We start from the raw sequence: 27,568 nt of genomic DNA, 5'->3' as shown, positions 1-27,568 counted from the left end.
TATAGTAATTGTATACCCATAAATTGCAGTTAACCAAAACTGACTCCCATATAATTATTGTATACCCATAAATTGCAGTTCACCAAAACTGACTCCCTTATAGTAATTGACTCCCATATAGTAATTGTATACCCATAAATTGCATTTAACCAAAACTGACTCCCTTATAGTAATTGTATACCCATAAATTGCATTTAACAAACACTGAATCCTTTTTACCAACTGTCTTATGTTATATGATTATATATTCGTTGAGTTACCAAAACTGGTTCCCATATAGTAAGGATTTTCTTTTTTACCAAAACTGACTCCCATATAGTCAACACTTCGTTTCAATATAGTAATCATATTAGTAATTACGGCCAAGATATATCAAAACTGCTTCCCATATAGTTATCTTATATCCATAGACAGCTTTAAACCATTATGTAGCAAATAAGTCATTTTACGACATTATCCATTTTTGAATCCCCTCTATCATTGAATAATGAGAAAACGTCTCCCATATAACCTCCACCTGTATACTCTGTATTGCTTCAAGGGAGAGCAATGCATATGCTGCAACTTTCACTAGCAGTTCATTCCCCTGGCGATTAATAAATATTTACATTCATTATCATTAAATAATAAAACCAATTTAAGTTTATATGGTTATTTTTAATTAATTCTGTAATTAATAGATTCAGTTCATGTTTATTTGATTTTTATCTACGAAATTATTTTGTTTTTTATTAACTGCGGTATTTGTGCCATTTCAAAAAGATGATGCAAGTCAAATCATACTTTTGCAGTTTTGCTATTAATCAATGGTAAGTAATCTTTGAATCGTTATTGAACGTATGAATATAAGGAATTATTATAGTACTATTCTGTTAATTTATTGTTTTATTGTGATATAAATACTTTTATTTCGAGTAAATATGTTGAAAAGGAATTTGTGTAACATATTTTCGTGACTAGTTCTCTTTGTAAGTTTGTTGTTTTATGAGTTTGATTAAAATCTACATTTAGGTAGCATATGTGCACACAAAAGCAAAGTATTACATTGATGATTTGGTTGGGTTTGAACGATTAATTTATCTGCTTCCATTGTAGACAAATTTAAAAAGAACATTTTGTTATCAATTATGAATCATAATTGAGACATTGTAATTTACAGTATCGTATATTGTGGAAAGATCGATCAAAGTTGCAGAGAGCGGACAACTGCAAATCGAGACACTGATATAGAGGAATAAAGGCAATCATAGGGGAGGTATGTCTTTACGTCCTAATTGTAATGCACCAGTCAATTGTAACCACGCCCCCCTCAGGTCCAGGGAATAGCCGGGACTTTGACTTTCGGTCCAGCCAACCCCGGTTAAAATCCCCGCCCTGCGGTGACGAACTGATGGTTAAACCCCGGTCAAATGCCCCCACACCCCAGAGACTATATAAAGCCCAATCCCCGCTAAATTTGGCGCTATGACAAAACCACCGCAGTCACCCGGCCCTTTTCCCCGGCTATCCCCGGTATACCACCGGATCTGGGGGGCCGTGGATACGATTGACTAGTGCATTACCATTTATATTAAACGTGTTCATATTCATAATATGTTAGTTACAATCAGTCTGTCAGGATGCATATGTATATTTTTTGTGAAGCAAGTTAATTTATGATACATCTGTTAATGAATTAAGATCGAAAGTACTGATAAAAAGCAGGTGATTTAGGGTATTTGACTATTTCACACTTAAGAAAAGCAGGTTGACTATACCAACCTTTAAATTTACCTAAAGGGGAGAATGATCAGAATAACCGGCTAATGCATTTGTAACTGTAACAAAATGTGATGCATTTCAGAGAAAGCGTGTTTAATCAGATGAGGATGAATAAATGTCAGTGACAACACCACTAAGGCATTCGAAGGTGACAGTGGCTATGGCAGGACTGTTCTGCAGGCATCACAACAGTTACTATAAGATCCCCAAACAGTTGCACCATCTCTACAGGTATATACCCTATTAACCTTTGTTTCAAGCACAGTTCAATATATAATCCCTCCAGAAATATGCGAAGGGATGTAGGCAAATTTTATACAAACAACACAAAAAAAAAACAATTCACATTTAACAAAAACCCAATTAAAATTAAGAATACCAACTTCCTTGAAAATTCATTATGTAAATACCCATATCCTGGAAAAGACCTATCTCGCCTATTTATTAACAGTACATGCAATTATTCCAGAGGGTGTCGCGAAATTCCGTCGTTTCTCACAACAGAGGTGCAAGCGAAAAATGCCGCCTGGTTGAAGACAGCATTGGACAGAGATGGTGGGAGGGAAATGAGGCAGACGCTAATATCTGAGTGCATCCTTGGAACACCGGGATGAAAAAACAAAACAATATTATGCTAAAAATGCTTAATGTTTAATGCAGTAGTGTTACCTTAAGTATTGTTCAATGAAATAACTTTTATTTCAAGTCTTATTTTGTTTGTTTGTTTATTTATACAGTAACAGCCTGTGTGTATTATGGCATGTTTTTGTATTTTAACTTGATTTTGATAAACTGTTAAGGGGTATTATCCACATTCTGTGATAATTCAATTGTTTAAATATTTATAGCAATGATAATAATAATAAAAATTTATAAGATGAAATAGCTTATTTTATTATGTAGTAATTTGTGAGTATATAATATGCATGTAGGTTTACGGTTGATTTTCTCTGCATTATTATTTTTTCTCTCAGAAGATAAACCAGGACAAAATCTTGTTCTGTTGTCATTGAGCATGACAATCCATCTGTATAAGAATAGGGACGAAATAGGAAGGATATCGGCATCATGCTGGCTAAATGTCGGCTATTAAAAATATGCCGACATCGGCCCGATGTCGAGCCGTGTTGCACATCCGACATTGGCCCGATGTAAATGCCATTGTCGGGCCGATGAAGTATTCCATATCGGCCCGACGTCGGGCCGATATAAAATGTTTGCTGGGATGTTAACACTTATTATTTATATATTAATCTATTCAAGTATTTACCAATCATTTAAGAAACATTTAAACAAAGTGCCAGATTTCTACTAATCTTACTAATCTCCAGTTAACTGCTTTGAGCTGGAGTCCCAAAACGTTAACTTCTAACTAAAGAACTAAAGGAACCGAGTTTTAAAGATTTTAAACGTATTAACAAGTTTATCTTGCTATCTTTTTTGAGTTTGGTTATTATAGGAAGGATTGGAATTCGTTTGGTGTTGGATTTATTCCGTTCTCACCTCTGTCCATCCGTGGGGGGGGGGGGGAGTTTCTTAATACCTCACAGTTTAAATTATAGAATAAATCGTGAATGCCCGTCATCACACTAACTGTTACTTTTCTTGAAAAAAAAACTACTTGCCAACTTGCTTATCAGGCTAACGTCGATCTCTTTCGATTTCTCCTCTCAGCGCAAAGTAGCCTAGACATAAGTTAGTTTAGCAATTATTAACTTATGGACGCATGGCTAGATTAAGGCAGATAAGAAATACAGAATTTATTGAGGTCATAAAGTTATCCAGTCTTTATAATATACGTTTCGATGGAAAATTTAGTTTTAGACGATTTTAATTAGTATTAGCCATTACTGAGTAGAGCTGCCCTGCAGAGGAAACATTGGTTGAATGACTTGACTTAGACTTGTTAAAGTACTGAAATCTCAAATAACCTCTAATTAACTTATTATAGTTTTACATCTTATAATCCATGTCTCTTTGACGAGTAGCCATTAATTGATCATTTACAATGACATTTAATTAGAGCCATTTTTCACACCATTCTTATAAGAGTTTGATATTTTTCTTAAGCAGTGCCAGTAAAACAAAATAGGGTGTGATATTTCGGAAAAGAGACAGATAAAACGAAATATCATCTACCGTTGTTATTATTTAGTACGGGTCTCTAGGGCAGATACCGGTATTTGTAAATTCATTTTTCCGAAAAGTGCATTTGAAAGAAAAAAAATCTGCACAGTAATCCGTTGGAAGCTGAGCGATTGGATGTTTTTAAGTAACTTTAAATAGCAAAACAATTGTTAGCTCCTTCTATATTCAATATAACTTTGGGTGACCAACAAAACCCTAAACAAGGACCAAAATGTTAAAATCATAGAATTAAAACAAAAACATCACCTTAAAGAGCAAGAATTATCCTTAGGCCAAAACAAAAATACCTGTATTTCCGGAAACCCAACCGATTTTTCCTCGCCGACCCTAGTTTTTGTTTTAATTCTATGATTTTAACATATCGTCGTTATTTTCGTTGTTTGCCTGTCTCTGTTCCCTGAGAATAAACTTTCATTCCTGATTATGTATTACCGAGACGCTTTGTAAACAGGGAAACAAAATGGCGGATTTCGGCGAACCCTGTCCGATGTTTTCAAATTGGCAAACGCATGTTTATGGTTGATCACAGGAGATACATTTTGCTGTCTTTATAATGAAAATATTTAGGAAATAGTTCGCGTTGTTATTTATACATGTCCAGAATAGAACTTACTTTTTTTTAATTAGGCTTTGCGTATATAATGCAGGCTTCTTACGATTAGGCTTTGCGAATTCATGCAGGCTTAGCTGCGAGGTTCACATTTCATTAATCGTTTAAAACATTAATTTATCCGCAGTTATCAATGTTTATTTATTTCGCATAATTTAAGTCCCGTCAACTGAAATCCAAACAAAAACCTGCGAAAGTTTATATATCAACACATGTATAGGAATGTGTCGGCTGCAGATCAAACGGTACAATTTGTGACGTCAGAGCACGAGCGGTAACAAGGCGAGTGGCTATGGTTTGTATCTAAAACGGTCGGTGTGATACCGTATGATACCATTTGATTGCCAGGATTTCGTCTAGGCTGGTAAGAAAATACCATACAATCGAAAAAATATAATAATCAATAATCGTCGTCTGGGAATCTTAAAACAATGACCGAAATGTTTGAATTCACTACGAATATGAATGAAACTTTGATGGTTACGAGAATGATGATAAATTATAAATAAATAAAATAAGATACGTAAAATAAATATCAGCGTTTACTTGTTCTATTATCAACCTACCTCCCTATAAGAGAGCTTAAACAGTTGGCAAGAAAATCGGCGATATTCCTCAAGCATATTAACAACTTTAGTAGAGAAATGACTGTTTCGCTAGAACATCATCATAGATTTGTAGAAATTGGAGTGCTCGATTTGTTCTAAAAACCGATCGCGTCTTATAAAGGAGTATTGTATACAAAAAGAAAAATTCATGGGCAAAATTAGCGGGAAAATACGGTAGTCGAAGGCAAGGAAATGATTTCAGACATTTAACAATGTTTTTTTTTCTGACTTTTTGTTAATTATGGAAAGCTTGGATAAAATATAACTGATTTTATGCAACAGAATTTTTCATAAAATCGAATCTGTAAAAAAAAAATCCCGACCGACCCTATTTTTTTTCGCCATGTTACCGGAAACACAGGTATATTTTTTTTTTGGCCTTACCGATATGTAGGAAGTAAGTTGATCTGTTGAAAGACTAAATAGTGGGAACTGTGTAACCATATTTCCCCTATATACATGTATTGGCACTTTCGCTACATTGGATTACTCCAAAGTTGGCAATGATCGATGCCCACCGGATCCTCAACACGAAGATCATATAATGAGTCGTAACCGCGTTTCCTCCAGTATATCAACCACTCTAAGCCACAGATATCTTAGGATAGGTGAGCAAATTGGAGCCTTAATGGTATTCTTTGAATGAGCTCACAACCTAGGCAACTTCTCATTATATAATAAACAAAACTTGGGATTCAGGATTTATAGGTGTCTGTATCAACAAGAGCGGCACGCCTTCATGTCTGTTCCGGACAGAGCACATCTCACTGTGAGATCAGCCTTTGTGTGAGATTTCGAATATAACAAGAAAAAATATACGAGCAGCTTTTTACACCACAATAATCAGGTCCACAAGCATGATGTAAATAAATGCCTGTGCTTTTTGGGAACAATCCTTCAGGTCCCTTCTTACGTAACCTTGTTCCATGTTGCCTTTAAAGGTGACTCTATAAATATGCATGACCCATGAGCGATTATAAAAAACGGTCCTCCTCCCCGAAGTCAGATTTGCTATGTTTAGCAGCAAAGCGGATCGGTCATGTGATCTCTATGTAGTCTGAGGATGGTTCTTGTTTTTAAGAGAGATACTAACGTTATACAGCACCTCTGTTTTAACTATGTCCATTCTGTTGTTTCCAACGGTATAGGAATACAAGCTTATCGTCTTACCATTCCGGGAATTTCCTTTCCGGAAAAGACTTCCTAATAAATGCCATGATGCGTTTTTTTAATCCGACGTGTTGTAAATTGAAAGGACTATTTATAATAAATATATTGTTATCACTATATGAGCTCATTACTTAATGTTGTATCTAATATCATTCGCTTGTTGTAATAGTATGGTGGTGTGACTATATAATCTCATGTAACTCATTGTTTGAGTAGCAATACATTTTAATGTTATATGTTATCATTGAATGTATATATGTTGTATTGATGAGTCTTAAATAAACTATTAAACTTCTTAAATTGATGATACGGTTTGAGTTTACAACGATAAGTTCCCTATTATTGCTAAGTAGGAAATAAACACTGCTCTTGAGAATTCCGTCTTTCTCCGGTACTCAGCCTTAAATCCCCCTTTCTCTGGTAACCAGCTAGAATACCGTATTTCTCCGGTACCCAACCTTGAATATCACCTTTATCCGGTACCCACTCTGAATACCGCCTGTCTACGGTACCCACTCTGAATACAGCCTTTCTCCGGTTTCCACTCTGAATGTCACCTTTCTCCGGTACCAACTTTGAATACTGCCTTTCTCTGGTATCCGCTCTGAATACTGCCTTTATTCGGTACCCACTCTGAATGCCACTTTTCTCCGGTACCCACTCTGAATACTGCCACTTTTCTCCGGTACCCACTCTGAATACCACCTTTCTCCGGTACCCACTTTGAATACGCCTCTCTCCGGTACCTAGTTTGAATACAGTTTTTCTTCGGTATCCACTCTGAATGTCGCCATCCTCCGGTACCCACTCTGAATGCCATCTTTATCCGGTACCTACTCTGATTACTTCATTGCTCTGGTACTCACTCCGAATACCGTTTTTCTCCGGTACTCAGCCTGAAAACCGCCTTTCTCCGGTATCCACTCTGAATACTGCCTGTCTATTGTTCCCAGCTTTATGTCAGAAAATAGCTTTTGGAGCTTATGTTTCTTGTTAACATATACCCGACTTCAAATTAAGATTCCTCTACCTTGTATTTCTTGTACAATGAAAGCCGCCTTTCTCCGATATCAAGCTTGAATACCGCCTTTCTCCGATATCAAACATGAATACCGGCTTTCTCCGGAATCCACTCTGAATACCGCTTTTCTCACGTACACAACTTGAAAACCGTCTTTCTCCGGAATCCAATCTGAATATCACCTTTCTCCCGTACCAAACTTGAAAACCGTCTTTCTCCGGAATCCAATCTGAATACCGCTTTTCTCCCGTACCAAACTTTAATACCGCCTTTCTTCGAAATCCACTCTGAATACCGCCTTTCTCCCGTACCCAACTTGAATACCGCCTTTCTCCGGAATCCACTCTGAATACGACCTTTCTCCCGTACCCAACTTGAATACCGCCTTTCTCCGGAATCCAACCTGAATACCGCCTTCCTCCGGTACCCAGCTTGAATACCTCCTTTCTCCGGCATCCAACCTGAATACCGCCTTCCTCCGGTACCCAGCGTGATTAAATACATCAACGACCTTAATTTAAATAGTAGACTTTCCTTAGCATGGATTGTTTCTTTAAAATACTGCTCTATGTAATGTATATTAATATTTTAGGAATGTTAAAGTAATTAAAGTGGTTGCGAGGATAAACATGAAAGGTTACAAGTTGTTTTCTTTAAATATATTGATCTATTCCATTGGTTCATTGAAATTAAATCATTTTCGTTGATGATCTTCTGTACTTTTATACTGTTTAATTTCCCTGGTCGATCTCGACTCCTTTGAAAGGGTTCGTCATGGTAATTGGCACTTAAGTCCTTTGGTAGTGTTTGAAAATGATACATAAAATAACTCGTGAACCTACCGGAAAAGTTAATTAGCGTAATATAAATACCGTTAATAAACCCCCTTTGTTTTAATCACATTAATCCGCTGTGTCTCTTGAATAGCATGGTATTCGACCACAAATACACAAGTACATGTATTATTACTATCTGTAATAGAATTGGTTCTTCAATACCACAAATCGGTCTTACAATTTATTTCTGATGATCATAATATATATTTTTTATTATAATTAAAACGTCAAACATTTTATTTTTATTACTATAAAACCGTATTGAGTTCAATCTTTCTTAAATTATTTTCCAGACGATTGAGGGCCCCTGTAAGACAGATGGCCGTCTTTTGACATCCCATTCGGAACTCCTCGGTCATTTTATCGAAAACAACCTCGGATGTATAAGGACGGATTTCATTCTCAGAAATCGGTTTGTTTAAGTCTTCTGCAACTAGATCGCGTAGTAATTTAATTTAGCAGTTAAACTTAATGACTTAACCCTTGGGACTCTTAATTATGTTTGCAATAATACACTTCACTGGCAATCAATTTAAACTTAGATCAATAAATACAAGCTAAAACACCACATTTTATTAATGATATATATTTTGTAATTCAAAAATTTACGAACTACTTCAACTGATGTATTCGATAAAACAGGCCGAGGAGTTCCGAATGATGACAACCACATACAGCTAGTTTATTATATAATTATATCACTCAGAAGAATTTGATAAATTATTTACCAGGTTATTTTAATCATTTCTTAATGTTTTTCATCAGCTAAATGATCAGTGATCTGAAGTTATGAAAATTACCGTAATAACAGTTCACATGCAACCCTCGATGGGTAAAATAGAATAGTTTACACTAGAATAGTTTACAGTCAATTTTCCTGTAACTTTTACAGCTAGTTTCGCTAAAATAGTAAATAGTACGAATTTCTACAGACAGTTCTACTCAAACACACAATTCCGCTGCTTATTGTAGTCTTTGTTAGGACGAGACGTAAGAAATATATCGCTCCCGGCTTGCAGTGTGTGATGTGACCGTCTGTCCGCGTGCAACTGTCCGAAATGATGATTGCCTAACTGTATTCAGTCTCTCATCAAGCTATGAGTTTTATACTCCAGCTGATCTTAATTGGATATAACGATTGATTGAAAATATTGTTTTTTATTTATTCAAAATATTCCAACCGAAAGCCAAATTACACGTATATATTGTCGATGTTTTAGTGTTAATGGCCAGTGACTTTATTCTATAGTTCTAAATGAGATTCAACGTAAGATAATAGTTATCAATTTTGCAATCACTCAGGACCAAAACGTCAAGTTTCCTATAGATAAGTCATTTTGGCCCTACTGTAAATTATTCATAATAAATTATAGTATTTAAATGCTTTCAAAATGCTAATATAATTTATTATGTGCATGCCTACCAATAACGATGGATGACATTTCTAAACAGTAAATCATCACGCTCATACACTATCTACTATGCTACGCCTCTTTTCCTTCTGTTGTTGTCTTGATTCTTGCCACATTGCATTTTATGTACATACTAGGGACTACAACGAGTAACCGAGTACACGATCAATCAACCGAGTACCCGAGTATCAAATCATTCAAAAAAAATATCTTTATAAAATTTACTAAATACACGATTTACAAACGTAAGTATCAGATCTGGCGCGTTTCCAAGACGTGATATATGGCGGCAGAACGCAATTTAAATACGCTCTCTAAAATTGTCAAAAAATATTGTTGAAAGGTTGATTTTCTCGATACATTTATTGTAAAAAGTGTTAGGAACAATTGATCTAGTGAACTGTGAAAAAATATCTATGAGATAAAGTGTTGTTGTTTTTTTTGTGAATCTGAGCATTTTTTCTCTAAAAGCGCACAAAGACAGGATTTTGATTATGGCGTACCAGTGGGATATCGCCTAAACTTTAGACTGTGTTTTTCCAGATTATTTTCCGCCTATATTTAAGAAAATCCCGGAAATTAAATTGCATATACACTGGTATATACTAGAAACGTGTAATATCTTTAATAATTTGAACTATATGTCTCGCAAAATGTCTGAAAAAGAATCCAAAAAATCTTCAAAGGGAAACATCGCTACCGGAAATGAAACCCCAAAACCTCAACCAGGACCTAGGACAACACACGAGCACTCACAGTATCATAGGGTGTTCATACCACCCTACCCCGGACTCCACCCCTCATACTACCCCCAGCCACCCGGTTTTGGAGGGTGCATGCACCAAACACAAAGCCAAGACACGAGTGTACACGAACTTTTGAAAGAGGTAAACTCTCGTCTATTTACAATGGAAAACAGTATGACACGAATTCTGCCACTAGAGAATGATTTCACTAACCTGAAATCCAAATTTGAAGTCGTCCTGGATGTGAACAAATCACTCTCATCAAGGATATCAGAAGTAGAACAATTCTGCCAAACATTTAGTGACATTGCTGATGACTATTTATCCAATAAAAGGAATATCCAAGAACAAATATCGGAACTTAACAAACATAACAAAGAAATGGATTCAAAACTTAACACTTATTTCCAACAGAACGCAGACTTAAAATCACGGTGTCTTCATTTACAATGTAGATTCATGGAGAACGACCCGTTTGTTTTTGGTGTAGATGAGGCCCAGCAAGGTCCTAATGGACCTAATGTACCTAGAGTAAATACGAAAGAAGTCCTTCGGGCAGTGCTTCACAAAGAACTAGCTGAACGTCACGAAGTTTCTAGCCAATGTGGCATCGACGTTACGAATACTAAACTCACTAAAGTGCACCGCATTGGTAGACCAAATCAACCTTCTTCAAATGGACGTCCCAGACCCATCATTGCCTCATTCGAATCATTTCCACAGCGCAATGTAGTACGACGAGCCGGGCTATTACTAAAAAAGACCCAAAGACGTTACAAAATATATGAACATTTCCCACGCGAAGTGGAAGAAATCAGGAAAACACTGTACCCGATTGTAAGGGAGTATCTTGATACTGGGAACAAGGTGTCATTAGTGCGCGATAAGCTTTATGTGAAAGGTTCTCTATGACCCAACTACGAAGTCATTCAGCCGCCCTGGGAACCAATTTTATGGCACCAGACCACCCACGTCTGAGGCTCACCACAACGGGACGTCCCGACAACTGTTTACGGAGTGGAATTAAGGCGGATATCACCACAGCCAGCATCTCCCCCCTGTACCCCATCCGTCAATGGCTCCTCCCCCTAGATAACCACACAGGCAGCACTCTAACCATATACCGATGGGAGGCCCTCCACCGACGTTCCGTTACAGCAACACGGTGCCCCGACGACCGGATGTTAGACCAAGGCCGCCAACCCCACCGAACTACTTCTCGGAACAAACACAATCCCAAACCCACCATCCATGTGACAACCGAGCAGGGTTTGAAACTCCGAATCGCTTTGCAGCGCTCGTCGCTGATACCCCTAATCGAACCATACTGACTGACAGTAAACGTAAGGCTGTGTCACCCCTCGAGCTTGAAACCGCCCCAAAACGCATCGATGACGCTGGCTCCCCTACACTCCCGACGGTGACCGAAGAGTTCACCGACGTGGAGCACAGTGCCGCCATCGAACTGGTTGTAGACCCCCTCGCCGAACCTCAACCCGTTGTAGACGGTCTCGGAAACAAGGACAGACAAGGAGAGTCATTGTTGATCTATGACCCCTTAAGTAGCAACAGCGATCTTGTGTATAATTGGCCTTATCCAAACACTGATGATTTATATAACCATTGTAAAGCCTGTATAGCTGTAGGGGATTATTTTCCTGCACGCAATTCATACCCTAACAATTCTGAATGTATTCCACTTACTAGCGATACCGAAATTCAAAATAGCTTTGAAATTGCATCCGATTATTACGAACGCAAGCAGGTTGATTCAAAATTGTATCAATCAAAATTAGATGTTTTTGAAAATGAATTTTACTGTGAATATGATACTTTTGATCGTGTAAGTTATTGTGCTAATGCTGACGAATTGTATGTTAATTCATATAACATGATTTTTTTAGTTGATGGGTTCTTGCATAATAATTGTTTATCTTATATAATGGTGGATAACCTGCTTAGCGATTTATATGTCAATCGCTACAATTTGAATTTTGTAGTTGATGCTTACATGAATAATGATTGTTTGTTTTATGAAAATGAAAATACTAGTTGTTTTAGTAGCGAACTGGGTGTTAATCGATATCAATAACATACGAATTTTCTAGTCGATTATAACATGTATAAAAACCGTACGTTGCATGAAACTGAAGATCTTTCTACAAATAGGTTACCGTTTGATAAAAGTGCTAACAATTACAGTGCTTCCTCAGAATATTTAAGTGTTGGTGAAAGTATAAATATAAATAGCGTACATGTACATGTAAACACCACTATTAGAAATTTACATGTTTTGTCTCTAAATGTATGCGGTTTTAAATCTAAGCTGCATTGCCCCGAATTCATTGATTTAGTAAACCAATATGACATTATTGGGCTCCAAGAAACGCACATTGATGATTTTGATTTCATAGAAATGAAAGGATATGATATATCCACTAAAAATAGAAAATCTATAGTTACTAATTCGCGCAAGTCAGGCGGTATTGCGCTTTTAGTTAAAAGTAATATATCTAAATATATAACGATTGTAAACACTGATAGTAAGTTAGTAATATGGTTCTCCATAAGTAAAGAACTAGTGAAGACAGATACAGACATTTTATGCGGTGTAGTATATTTAGCACCTGAAAATTCGTTATATTCAATAGAGGACCCTTTTTCAAATATACAGAGCGATCTTGAGACGCTTTCTCACCAATACAATTATACTTCCATGTTTGGGGATTTTAATGCCAGAACTAAGTGTTTTGCTGATTTAACTTTTGTAGATAAAGAATTTGCTGAAAGGCAACACCTTGGAGCAGTTTACGATGAGTTTCTATATGAACTTAGTAAGTTTGAAAACTCGGAAAATGCATGTATTAAACGCAATAATAGTGACAAATCCAGTAATAATTATGGAAGTAGGCTTATCGAATTCCTTCAGCTAAATATTTTTATTTATATTTTGAATGGACGAACACATGGTGATATGACAGGAAACCCCACCTGTAAAGGCGTTAGTACAGTTGATTATTTTATGTGTACATCAAGCTTATTTAAGTATATAAACTGTCTTAAAATCAATGATTTTTGCCCAATTTTATCCGATGCACACAACTCTGTTAGTTTGACATACAACTTCGAAATGCAGGATAACATGCATAACATTTTCAACAAGGGAGATAAACTGATCTTATGGAATAATGTAAAAAGTAATAGATTCATTGAAAGTATTGATCAACAAAAAGTATCGTCTATCCACGAACGTCTCAAAACATGCTCCGAATCAAATATTTTTACTCAAGAAATAGCAGATAACATTGTCGACTCATTAAATAATGCATTCAAAAATTCGTGCGAAATTGCATTTGGCCTTACAAATTCCAAAAGTTGTAATAAATTGAAAGATCATGAACATAATATCGTGCCAAAATGTAAACAAGCACGCAGAGACTTTCACCGGGCTAAAAATGTGTACAAAATTCGTAAAAATATACAGAATAAGGAAAATCTAAAACTTAAAGCAAATTATTAAAATCAGCGATGAATAAATTCAAAAATAAAGATAAAAACAAAAATATTAATAACTTACGAAACTTAAAAATCAAAGACCCACGTAAATACTGGAAGTGTTTAAGTAATAAAAAAAATAAGTAAAAATGAAGCTAGCTTAGACGATTTGCACAATTTCTTTAAAGAAGTAAATTTTTCTTCAGATGTAGAAATAGCTGATATAGAAAACGAACACAATAATGACATTAACGAAGAAATCAATGCAAGAATAACCGTCGAAGAGATTGAAAACGCAGTAAAAACACTGAAAATCAAATATAGTTGTTTTTGGTAAAGGTCGACAACGGCCCTATGGTTTTAAATTCAAAAATAACAACTTAGAAGTAGTAAACTAATACAAGTATCTCGAGATTTATTTAAGTAGAACCGGTTCATTTGCTAGCAGCAGAAAACATTTGGCTTCTCAGGCAACACGTGCAATGTATAGTGTAATAAGAAACTCAAATTGCCTATCATTACCTGTTGACCTACGAATAGAACTCTTCGATAAAACAATTAAACCTATTTTGTTAAATGGTGCAGAAATTTGGGGATTTGGTAACAATAGCATACTGGAAAGGGTCCAACTTAAATACTTGAAATATGTTCTCAAATTAAAACGATCAACACCAAACCACATGGTCTATGGCGAAACCTTTATCAATCGATATAGAAGAAAGAAATATTGTTTTGGGGGGAAGATTACAACCACCATTCAATAATACACAAGAAAAACTCTCATCACTGATATATAAAGTTATATATAACTTAGCACTTCCATTAAATGACAGAGTAACAAAGAAAAAATATCCCTGGATATATTTCATTAAAACGATTTTCATCAAATATGGCCTGAATAACCTATGGCTTAATCAAGAAGTAATGAATCACAAGTGGTTAAAAAACAATGTAAAGCAAAAGCTAATCGATTTATTTTTTAATGATTGGTTGTCGAACATGGAAAATGCAAGCAACAGTATATTTTATATTTGGTTTTCTCTATTAGACATGTCATCCAAATTAAAACCTTATTGTAGTATAAAACGTAGGTTTGGTTACGAGAATTATCTTAATTGTATTAAAAACGACAAGCATCGTATTTCGCTAACAAGATTAAGATGCTCAGCTCACAAACTTGCAATCGAAGAAGGCCGTTTTAGAAATATAGAACAATCTGAACGTAAATGTATATTTTGTCAAATGAATGTTGTTGAAGATGAGTTTCACTTTGTGCTTGTATGTCCTTTTTACAGAGACATACGGATTGAATGCTTACCTAGATATTTTTGTCATTGGCCCACAATGCAAAAATTTAAATTGTTAATGTCAGCTGAGAAGAATAGTACACAAATTAAACTTGCTAAATATGTATATCTTTCAACTTTAAGACGAGAAAGTATCATAAACCAATAAATGTTTATTTTATTTTATTTCTTTTTTTTCTTATATTGCTTTATTGCTTGCTTTGAAACAATGGTTTTTGTTGTTGGGTTTTTTTGTTGTTGTTTTTCTTCTTTTTTCTTCTTAAGTCTGATCAGTGAACTAAAACAAATAATAATTATGCTCTGAACAGTGGCCTTACAACGATCACTTTTCATCACTAACATACCCGTTACCGTCAAAACATGCCTGACCGCATACGCGAGGGTGGTCAATTTATAGTTATTGTTCTGTAAAGGATTAGGGTACGCCAATGTTCAAGCAATTTCACGTTAATGATTGCTTTTTTACGTGAATTATCAATATCCTAATAGTGTTATTAATCTGTGTATTATAATATCATGCTCTTCTCATGTATGTAAATAAATGTTACCGCCAGAAGTAAAGGCGATGAACTTGAATGTTTGTGCTAATAAACTATTGAATTGAATATAGAATTTTTCAAAAGGACTTTGGTTTTGAAAAGTATCTCACAAGATTTCCAAATAAACAGTTATTTTCATTCATCAAATTTATAACAAGAAATCATAGAATGCCTATTGAAATAGGCAATTGGCGTAGAATACCACTAAACGAACGACTATGTACTCACTGCAATAACGAACTAGGAGACGAATTTCATTATTTGTTTGAATGTCAATACTTAGACGATGAAAGAAAACAGTTTCTAAAACCATACTTTTATAGACACCCCAATACATTTAAATTAGAAAAACTAATGGATACAGGCAGTAAGTGAACACAGATAAATCTATATAGATTTGTTATAATTATTCTTTTAAAAGTTAAGTAACTATATGCAATATAGTGAATTGATAGTTATATATAGTGAAGTGCTTGTAAATTTCCATTCATTATTTTGAGTTTTTGAATGTATGTATTACATATGTAAATATATGTACTGTAGTTATAGGTTAATCATTGTCGATTTGCAGATTTCTCACAAACATATATGTATGACATGTGCTGTAGTTTAAATTCTTATAATTATGTAAAACATTAATATTGTCATGTTGGCGTAATACGATGTTAGTTAGAAACAAGCTGTGATGTATTATTAACATGTCTCATGTCAGAAAAACAAAATATTGAATTAAAAACCCTTTGACTCCCTATCATTTTGTTTCGGATAGGTCCTTCTCTTCTTTACAGTTTTTCGATCGCCAAATTTGATTTAATATATCATTTTTCAAAACGCATGTTCAAATTAATCTCACAATTGTTAGATAATCTTTTTCTTATTTACAAGTGATTCAAAAGTAATATTTCTACTATTGATACAACCTTATTCATTGTGATTCGCCTATAATGTTTTCTGACTTCATGTGAATGACTCTCCGATACTCGTATTGGGTATCATAAGAATTGTAGTTAGAAATTAACAATGTATCTGCCGCCATGTATATATGTTTTGTATATGACCTCATTTGCCATGTTTATGGTATGAGAGAATAGACTGTGTTTGAATTTGACTTTGAAGACGACAATTTACGGTCCCTATAATCCCCACTGTGTACACAATTGACCCTAATAGATTAATTGACAGTTGTTGTGAGAGTTGCAAACTGTCAACAAAGGACCCGAATTTGCAAATAGCACTGATGTCACTTAGCAAACTTCTGATAGCGGTACATACAATTGTATTGTTTACCAATTAGAGAGTTTTCACCAAACAATGGACGTTGACGAGCGAATAAGTAATGACCGTTACGAGCAATGATTCCTGAATGGGCGTACTTTTGCAATGCTTATCACAATTGATTGGTGGATAAATTTATTCAGGAATTATGCATATTAATGAGGTGAACAACAATATTGCAATATGAAAAATTGACATTTTAAATATCATTTCGTAGAGTAAACAACTAAACAAATAGATGAATAATTTTTGTTCATTGTAATTCTAAATGTTGTTCATTATTGGGTTGTTCCCGAGGATGTCCTGTTCCCGATCATTTCGACAAGCGCTTGAATATGATCCGAGTTTTACTTTCCATTTATATTGAAGAAGATGTGTATGTACGAAATGAATTGAAAAAGAAAAATTAAAAACATGAAACAACATTTGTTTTCATTTTATTAACTTTTCTGTTAAAGTACATAATGACAGTCGTATTTAAAGATGAAAATGGACAATATGTCGACCAACGCAAACTTAACATGGACGGCACATGTATACACGAACTTGTCTTTCCCGAAAACTAATTCAAGTTATCCGAGTAATCGAGTACCCGAGTACTCGATCGAAAGATTGTCAGAGTACCAATTTTACTACTCGTTGCTATCCCTAGTAAATACATTAATCACAGAACGCAGAAATTACCTTTGTGCTTATTATGTTTAATTCCCCAATGACAAAGTCTTTTTCATGCCCAGGAAACCTAAATTACGTAATATTTTAGCCACAAACACTACTTATTTCAAGAAATTACTACACATATAGTGAAAACGTCATGACACTGCTGTTTGCCATAGAAACAATAATTGCAAGAACTTGATTCTAAGACATAATTTCTAGATCGTTCACAGAATCTGTCCTAGAATGTTACTACATGTAATATTATATTATCAACTTATGATAGTTAGTTTAAAAGTGTTATATTTTTTCCGTAGGTCCTTTTTGCATATGATTGCGTATCTTATGACTGTATGGTCAATGTGAAATTTAATTCAGATTGATATTAACACAGAAAAACATTTATCACCTGCTTACCCTTGTTTTCCGTGTAATATACCCATTACGAATATTTTTATCTTACACATGTTTAAGATAACCTATCAGACATTTCTATTGGCTAGACTAATCACACGCAACCTAGATATCCCTCCGCATTGTTTGTAAACAAAATGGTTTAAATGCCAACAAATACTTACCTCAATAATGAAGCTGTAAGACTTCCGGGAGACAAATGGCTAACGAATCATAGTGCCAGAAAGCATCTTGTACAAAAACTTGCTGATAACAATGTTCCGCCAACCAGATAATGAAGATCATTAGTCCAGTCAGTCAACAGATACAGGTCACACACCACCATTGTTATTCCCTATATAATTCAATGTAAAATTATAATTTTTAGACAACATTTAAAGGCATTTCGAGCGAATGCAGGCTATGATAACCACATATATTCTTAAAGTACAAGCTTTAAATTACCTTTTAAGCCAATAAAAAGGGGGGGGGGGTCAAGTTATTCCTAAAATAAATCACTCCACTTGAAAAACATACTCTAAAAATTGCACCGTCCGCCATGACAGATCTTCCAAAATGACCTTTCAACTATAGGGCAGCGGTTTATGCTTTAATCTCTACTCTAAATGACTTAAATCAAGCAAAAATAGATACTTAAGGTATAAAGGTTACAGGAATAATGATAGTTTTGATTTACAGTGTATTGAGCATGTGAAAACATGTCTATCAATCATAAGAACATTTGTTATTGAGAATTTTCCACACAACGGAAGTATATATGACGTAATGGTGACGTCATTCCTATACAGCCACATTAGTGACAAACACCACAAAAACATTTCCATCTTGACCAACACAAGCAATATGCAATCAATGCCATTTGCTTGCCGGGTTACCGAAAACACAAATACGAATTCCGCAGCACAGACATCTCCTTACACATCTCATGGCGGCTAGAACATCATGTTCTCTGGAAAAATTCTTGGTGGAACTTTTTCAACATCAACATCCATGAAGTACAGAGAAAGGCTTCGCCGTAATCATCTGCATGTTGTGAAACTCCATGTACACAAAGAAAACGCTGCAAAATCATTGTAGAAAGCGACAGCGAATAACTTTTAAATCCGTGCACACAGTAAAACTTGACAGACGGATGTACTGTGAAATCATTAATGTTCGTGGGCATGAAATTTCGTGGTTTGCCGAAAAAAAAAAACAATTTCGTGGGTACTTGAATTCGTGGATTTTCATTTTTGAAAAAAAAAATAATCGAAGATGCGACCGTCCTAGATCGTCTGCATAATATCCACGCGCTGGCCCGTGATTTCCGTCTTTACGTCACTCGGTTTATGACACTCACTAATGTGGTACGACATGCCAATTAGTGCATATACCCATGTCACTTATCGATTTAATTGGGAATAAAGGTAATAAAAGAAGATGTACCCTGATCATAAATACAGATAGGGGAAGCCATTGAATGCCAATTAAGAATTTTGCAAACTGTGAAAACACCGAAAAGGTGCGTATATTGTCACGTTCGGTGCTTAGTAACCTTCAATATACTAGTAATCGATTAATTATTTTATTAAATAAAAAAATCGAGTATGGACACTCATCACGCACATCTTGTAAACTTGGAGATTTTCATTAACAGCACACGTTTAAAACGTGCTTATAACTGTCATTTGCTGCATAAAACACATTTAATTGATTTGGTTAATTATTTGTTAAAGGCAGTTATAATATATTAACAGAATAATGATCGTAAGTTATACAGTGAGACAGGTTTTAACACTGTATACTGCGACCTCTGTAAAAATATACTAGAGTATGTACGTAACAAGTGAATTGAAAAAGTGAATAAAGGGTTTATATTTCGTGGGATCTTGAATTCGTGGATCACCCAACCCACGAAAACCACGAACATTAATGCCCGACGAACATTAATGATTTCACAGTATAGTCCAAATAATTGTACGTTGACGGATTTTTTTTAGATTTTTGATATGGCAAATCCTTCACGTACAAATTGTTTAGTATCAAAAGTGGGTAGTTGTTCCGATCAGGATTCCGGGTTAAAGCATATATCGTCTATGAAATATCATAAAAACAAGAAATATTACCAGATAATGTTACTTTATATTACTTCCGTACACAAAAAAATAAATATCCAACCTATAATTATGTGTTTGACGGCTTTTCTTCATTTCATTCTGTCAAAACATAACGATACATACATGAAGGGCACCTGCAAGGCTTCAGGGCACAGTTTTCAATCGCTCGGAACATTTCGGCCATGGCCGAGTTGTTACGATTGTGTACCGAGGTCTATCTCGAAGCTTTGTTGGAGAAGGCCGAGTTATTACGATTGTATCGAGTTGTTCCCCTTCGCATAATTGTTGTCAGTGTCAGTCAACTTTCGTTTTATTCGAAAAGTAAACAACTTGTTTTAATGCATTAAATGCTTGTTTAGTGCAAAATAACATTTCACTTACATGGTAAAATATGAATATAACTCTTTATGATAAATTTCAACCATAAAATACTTCACTTAAAACAATTTCAATATTTTTAAAACACCCCCGTTTTTTTGCATACTCCCGTTTAGACGCTAGGGATTGGAAGAATCCCGTATAACACATTCCGTATAACACGTCTATTATTTTAGACTAACCGATGTAGGTCACATAAACCGCGTAAATGCATGTACTCTGAGTGTGACGTCATCAAATTATGTACTACGTAAAAAAAGAGTAAAAATTGGCGTAAGTGTTAGCCCTCCTGATTTATTTTCGAAGGTAAATACGAATAAAATTAAAATATCGGGATTGGTTTCCACATAGGATTAACGATGTGTTGTTTAAAAGTTCTTAACTAAAATCAAAATCTGATCGAGTAAAACTTGCATTACTTGTTAGAGCTTAATGATGATAACGTAAGAATCATGCTTTTCATTAAAGGTGCTGTCGTATGTTTAGTTTTAGCAATGCTTTCACATATTTGAAGCCTTTTATTGACAAAAGGTTGCCTGACGTTACAAATGTTAGACTTTATATACTATACTTGGTCCTTTATGCCAGATTTTGGGAACACAATACATATTTAATGTGGTGACAATTCATTTTTATGGTGACAATGCATTGTAACTTAGTAGGAATCGTAATGTCATTTTGAACTTTCCACCTACAATTATGTATTAGCGAATGCGACGCACGTATATATAATCGTATCGACAACGAATTGTAAAAAAAGGGAAATGGACTATACACTATAAACTTCTATATTTGACTACGAAACGGGCACATGGGGCACTTACATATAAGCATCACGTGACCATTGCTTCATAAGGTAACCCTCATCGCCAGACAGTATACTATCTCTTCTTTTAACCGGAATTTGTTGGATTTGATAGGGGACCCAGAATGTTGAGGCATATTGTACGGTTTGACGAACGTTAACATGTATTGTATGCTTCAGCTTTGGCGTAAAACGGGGTTTGATTGTATATTCTTCATAACGGTATTGTATGCTTCAGCTTTGGCGTAAAACGGGGTTTGATTGTATATTCTTCATAACGAATGACATTGTTGATGCTTTTGGTAATGATGTTGACATTCGTTGTCCAGGCTCATTGGTAACTCCAAAGTATTTGGCGTTTTCCTGGAATCAAATATTGAGGCTGAAATAGTTTGTGTGTACTGGATACATGTATATGAATCACCTTGCACTTATGAGGACCGAAGCCAACTGTCAGTCATTTTTCGAGTCCAGTAGTTACTCTATGTCACTTTGCAGTTGATGTGCATCCTATGGGCAAAGAATATGTCTGTATAAAAGGCAATTGCCAAAAATGAATATGCTGTGGACTGATCTCCATGGATATATCGGGTATGTATGCCTGGAATACCCAGGTATAATGCCAACATAAAGCTTGTGCCCGAAAGGAAGTTCATCCTTTCACAACTTGACCTATATGCATTCAATAATTCCATGAACACACTTCATATCTAACAAAATAACTAACGAAACTAACAAAAACAACTCAGAACGCTAATATCATTTTAAGCACTTGGGCAACCAACTGTACATGTACACATAAAATCATACACAGTGATATATTCAAACTGAATTAAACATGATTATTTTGTTTTTCTTAATCATATTAACATAATATTATATAATATATTTAATAACTTATGTTCATGTTAAACACGTATTTTTACCAATCCATTAGTAACTTTTAACACAAAAATTTCAAACTTTGATAAAAAAGAAAAGTATTTGAAGTTAACACGTCGACTGCCCAAAGCTGAATGACAGTTACACTTAATTCATCGTGCACGAAACCTTTTATTATCCGCCACCTAGCGGATATTACACTACATTCACACGGAAATTAATTTTCTACTAATTCATATTCATTCAGACTTAGAAAATTATATTTCCACACAATATGAGTATTGTGCATGGTCAAATAAAAAAGAAAGAACGAGAGGCTGAGCCATTCAGACAAAAACACATGTTTTTCTGACATAAGTTTGATATCTTGTGTCAACAAATAGGCCACTGGATGAAACAAAAATCACTTAAAAGTGCACATTGACTGCCCAATTTAAACGATCTGTTCAGTATACATGCGCCTAACATGCGCTTCATAAACTCATCACCAGAGAAAGAGGCATGTGTTGACAATCAAAGTTGTACGCTATTGTGATGACTGCAATAGGACAACAACTTTGAGAGTTGGTCAACGTTTCACAAAGTAATTCCTAAAAACTGTTTTTATGTTTTCAGATTCAGTGACCTTGCCTAAGATCGCATTATAAATCGCTTTTGCCGCATATGTGACGTACAGCATTTCCTCATCGTAGGTAGATTTCACTGCCATACTCCAATGTTGCTTGAGAAAATAGTGTTTATGAGAACACCCATTCATTCCATATCCTTACAGGATATCCAAACAGGACCTAATTTGCAGTATATAGGTAATTAACATGTACTCTGTAAGGCGCATTTATAGTGAGCGTGTGAATTTAAATCCAGCGTTTGACACCGTCTCGTCATCTAAGGTTACACTCGAACTGTAAACGTCGAAAACAAAACGAACATGAATGTAACTGGTTTATTCACACATACAACACGCATTCAGCTTTTATTCACAATTTTTGTCTATAAACAAACACACTCAAACATGCGTATGCATATAATAATACTGCATTACATCAGCTAAGCAAAATATAGAGGCATGATCACGAACAGTGTTCTTTCACATAAACATAATGGTAAACAAACCTGCTCATAATTAAGGCATCTTTCTAAATCATCATTTAAGATTAACAATAAATATATCTGCATATATATTGCTCAATACAGTCCATGCAGTTACTGAAATTACAAAACAAATCCAAGTCCCAAACAGAACTCTTAGCAAGCAACATTAGAATGAAACAAAGGAATCACTACAAATCTAGTATCATTTACAAAAAGCAGTTTGTTAAATTGGATAATTATATATGCTTAAAAGGCATCCGTCTAATACAAAACATTGGGTACTCCATTGAAGCAACGTTAATAAAATATGTAGTCAAAACATTATAGTATACAAAGCATTAAGTATACAGTAAAAATACGAATCTAGTATCATTTACAATATATAGTTTGTTTAATAAGATAATGATGTATGCTTAACGGGCATCCGTCCAAAACAAAACATTGGGTACTCCCTTGAAGTAACGGTAATAAAATGTGTAGTCAAAACATTAAAGTATACAAAGTATTAAGTATACAGTAAACAATACTATATTAAGCTGTAGATATATTATATACATTCATATATAATGAACACATAATTCTACATGAATAAAACATACATTGCTAACACTTTATAAGTTAACTGTAACAACATGCAATATGCAAGTAACATTTTAGTGTACGTATCAAGGATTTAAGTATACCCCTTTTAGGTAGATTTACAGAATGTTGGGATTACAGTAGACATCGTTAAGAAATAACACAAATATATAGCGCACAGTTGTACAAATCGCAGTCTGATTTTTACCTACTGCCTTTCTACCTACTGCAATAATAACCATTCCAACTAGTTATCAAATGACAAGCATGTTTGCCACAACTATATTATTCTACATACTTGGAAAATATACAGTTTTAAACAACGGTACGGAAACAATACAATATCATATAACACAAAACAGATCAGCATTTACCAAGAATAATGTTACATATTTCAATATACATAATTAAATCGAACATGCATAATCATAATTTAAAAAAATCAACACCGTTATATACAAACTAAATTATAAAAACAACACATTAAATACTTTCAACTATAGTGTAATAATATTTGTATCCACAAATGATCGCATACTACGAACTTCTGGAAAAATATACAAAAAAGACAGTAACAAAGAGACAAACACATACACATATGTAGCAGTATCACAAATATGTGCAAAGTATTCTTTTCTTAAAGCAAATGGGCATTAAGTAGAACCAATAAAACAGCTCACCATCTAAAGCTCATTATTAGTTATATGATAAGTCAATAGAGCACAAACGTACATATATTGCACATATGTACGCGCACACATGCATTCACGCACAAGCTCACTTAAAACAAGGTTAAAAACTATATGTACATAACTGGGCACAAATCACTGCACTATGTTTCTGATATAATCAGTACGGACATTATAATTTGGAATAGGAAATCGTGGCAAAACCATGCTTTGGTCCAGTTAGCGTGATAACAAAATGTAAAGTTGTAATATTCACATAAATGGGAATATTTTGAACACAAATATAAGAAACGAAAGATACTATTAAAAATAAAGGAATGTACATAAAGTTCAATGTCATTATGGCTTTTGGAATTCAAAAAACCGGATTGAAGATAGACATTTTTAACTTACAAGTTGATACTATAAGATATTTAGGCACAAAAAGGCTACTATAAAATACACTTTAAAAATGTAATACTAATAAGCAAACTGCATAGCTTGTTGCTAAAGAATGAGCGAAATACATCGACATCTAATTACACAAGCAATACCTAATCCTTCAAATGAGCAACAATATTAAATGACAATTTCCGAACAAAACAATTACTGAAACCATTACACATGCGAAATAAACCACCATGTACTACAGGACTAAAATATTTATAGAAATATAAAATCACACACATTATAGAGAAAGTTGGAAACTATCAATTCAAGCAGCGGTCTTAAAGATGATCATATTGTTAAACTTTAATATGGCATGTACATTAAATATAACTTTTTCGATATCTACATGTATACAAAAAAAATATGTAACATTTGTTGAGAGGTTTTGATTTACTAGCGTCATATAAGGCACACACAAGTTTGTCTTTGATCTATAATGTTCCATCTGCACCTCGATTACAATATCTTTATCAGTGTCGCCTTCGTCCCATTTTCTTTTGAAGCGTCGTATATCCCATAATCCATGTACATACGCTATGTTTAAAGTGTATTTCATGTGGGAATTCCACCAAAACTACCGTGTCTATGCATGGATTTTCCATTATTTCGACAAAGGCTAGAAGCTCTTCACCAAGCCTGCAAAACAGAGGTAATGTTAATAATTAGCAATTAAAAGAGAAAAGATTAGATCACAATATGTTTGAATGAAAAAACATTTTACTTATACATGTAGTTTGAACATACTATATTTATCTCAATTTCAGTCTTCAATAAGGTCGAACCAAAATAAAGACATCAAAAGTACATTATTTATAAATTACTTGTTCTCAGCAGTGTCAATGTAATCCTCGTCACTGGTGTTTTCTCGTCTGGCAATCCGTAGGAGCATGAATTGATGCAGTATTTCTAGTATGCCAGAAAGCTTATCTACGCTCAGAGTTTTCATATAGCCACCAAGTGATTTCTGTAGCTCTTCTGACAGCTCTTCGTGATACCTCTCCAGCAGGGTCTCAAACACTTCCTGGAATTTGAGATTATGGTCCACATTTTTTCAAAGTTTATATGCATGTAGGCAATCGTTAAACCACTATATTTAATAACAGTAATTTCTTATGTAATTTTAGGTTGTGTATGCAGTCGCAAATAATGACTATATAAGGATTTATCAAAGACATGATAATGACAATATTTAAAATAACTGTGCATATGACAAAGTAAGCAAACACACAAACTACATTACACAGCATGTTTACGGACAATATAACAAATGGTCTATTACTAAACCTTTGGATACCACCAATTGCACAAATTTTAAAAAAGTACTACAGGGGTATCAGTCTTGAAAATAGCTAGTGGTATGTATGAGTACGAGGGATAAATGACAAAAGCAGGTTAAAGGGGCTTACACCCCTTTTTACATTGTTTTCAGTCTCCTTTATTATAACTTCAATGTACTTTCTTCTGTTTTTGATTCAAATGTCTGAGCAACAAGCAGTCTTTACAAATAAGGCAAAAAGCCCTGAATTCAGAATAAATCCTGAACTCTAGAACCCGAGGTAGTAATTGTGAAAGTTTACCTGTTTTGACTGAAAATGATCGACCATAAGCTTGGATTTCAAGTATGACAACAGTAACCACAGAGATTTTGCATGCTGGAACTCACACGACTGTCGAGCCTGGAAATATAAAAATGGCGGTCACAATAATATCAAATTGGCTGAAAAACACATGATTGCGAACTGTTGATATATCTATACGGCTAGTTAGATTTAACATTATATTTTTTCACAAAGATTGTGAAGAAAGTTAGTGAAGTCTTGTGTTGTGGGGGAATCCGGAGTACCCTAAAAAAACACTTGTCCGGCTTAGCGATCACTTACAAAACTTACATGCGTCCGGGCCGGGAATCAAGCCCTGGTCGCCTTGACGAGAAGAGAGTCGCTAACCATAATATTTATGCGAAAAGCTACAGAAACAAGATCAGTAGCAAAAAACTTAAACCCGGTTTAATGGCACTTGGCAAACGCCAAAGACATAGAACATACAATCACAAACAAGAAACATGGAAGAACGGCACAAAACTCCACAAGCAGCACAGCGCATACATACTATATATAAAAAACTAGGAATGTTTATCAAGGATTGTTAGGTACCGCCTTGGAACGGTCATTAAAATGTAAATTTACTGGGGGTTTAAACCAGTTTATGTGCACAACCTCACTCTTATCCCAACAATGCCGAATACAGTAAAAACGTAAATTGGAAAACTTATCGAAGTAAACACTAACTTGGAGAAACATAAAGGCTTATTGATTTAAAATGGTTGTAACTTTGGTTAGAAAATTAGATTTAACATATCTGCATATTCTTTAGAGAATACTATTCCTAAAGTTTTTGCATTTGATGATGTCTTTTGGAAACGAAGTTTTTCACAATATATCAAAGTTTTGCTCTTTAGACTGCCAACTGCGAGAACAATAGAATGTATTTGTTAAGATTAAGGCCTGATATTTCTGAAAATCCTTTCTGCACGTATGTTGCGTCATCTGCATACAATGTTTGCTTTTTATCTTTGCCGTTGATACTAAGTCACTTTATGTCTGGATTATGGTCAATATA

General features: G+C 34.6%; 1 protein-coding gene and 1 long non-coding RNA gene across 8 annotated transcripts in view; one reads left to right on the top strand and one right to left on the bottom strand.

Annotated features, from left to right (window-relative positions):
- Positions 1–746: 746 nt before the first annotated feature.
- LOC128237274 (uncharacterized) lies at positions 747–2,638 on the top strand. The gene is made up of 4 exons (XR_008261550.1): positions 747–809; positions 1,160–1,255; positions 1,844–1,992; positions 2,231–2,638. It is a non-coding gene; the product is annotated as an uncharacterized LOC128237274 (long non-coding RNA).
- A 20,451-nt stretch (positions 2,639–23,089) lies between these two features.
- LOC128237273 (E3 ubiquitin-protein ligase rnf213-alpha-like) overlaps positions 23,090–27,568 on the bottom strand; it is a 117,591-nt gene continuing 113,112 nt past the window's right edge. For all 7 annotated transcript variants that reach the window (XM_052952636.1, XM_052952637.1, XM_052952634.1 and 4 more), the window contains 3 exons: positions 26,527–26,625; positions 25,771–25,970; positions 23,090–25,585 (listed from right to left, as the gene is read on the bottom strand). In XM_052952636.1, coding sequence (XP_052808596.1) covers positions 25,420–25,585; positions 25,771–25,970; positions 26,527–26,625 — 465 coding nt within the window. In that variant the 3' untranslated portion in view covers positions 23,090–25,419. The remainder of the gene's footprint in view (positions 25,586–25,770; positions 25,971–26,526; positions 26,626–27,568) is intronic.

This window comes from Mya arenaria, chromosome 6 (assembly GCF_026914265.1).
Source record: "Mya arenaria isolate MELC-2E11 chromosome 6, ASM2691426v1".
Lineage (NCBI taxonomy): Eukaryota > Metazoa > Mollusca > Bivalvia > Myida > Myidae > Mya > Mya arenaria.
The sequence above is the reverse complement of the archived record's forward strand: the minus strand, read 5'-3'. Positions and strand labels throughout refer to the sequence as shown.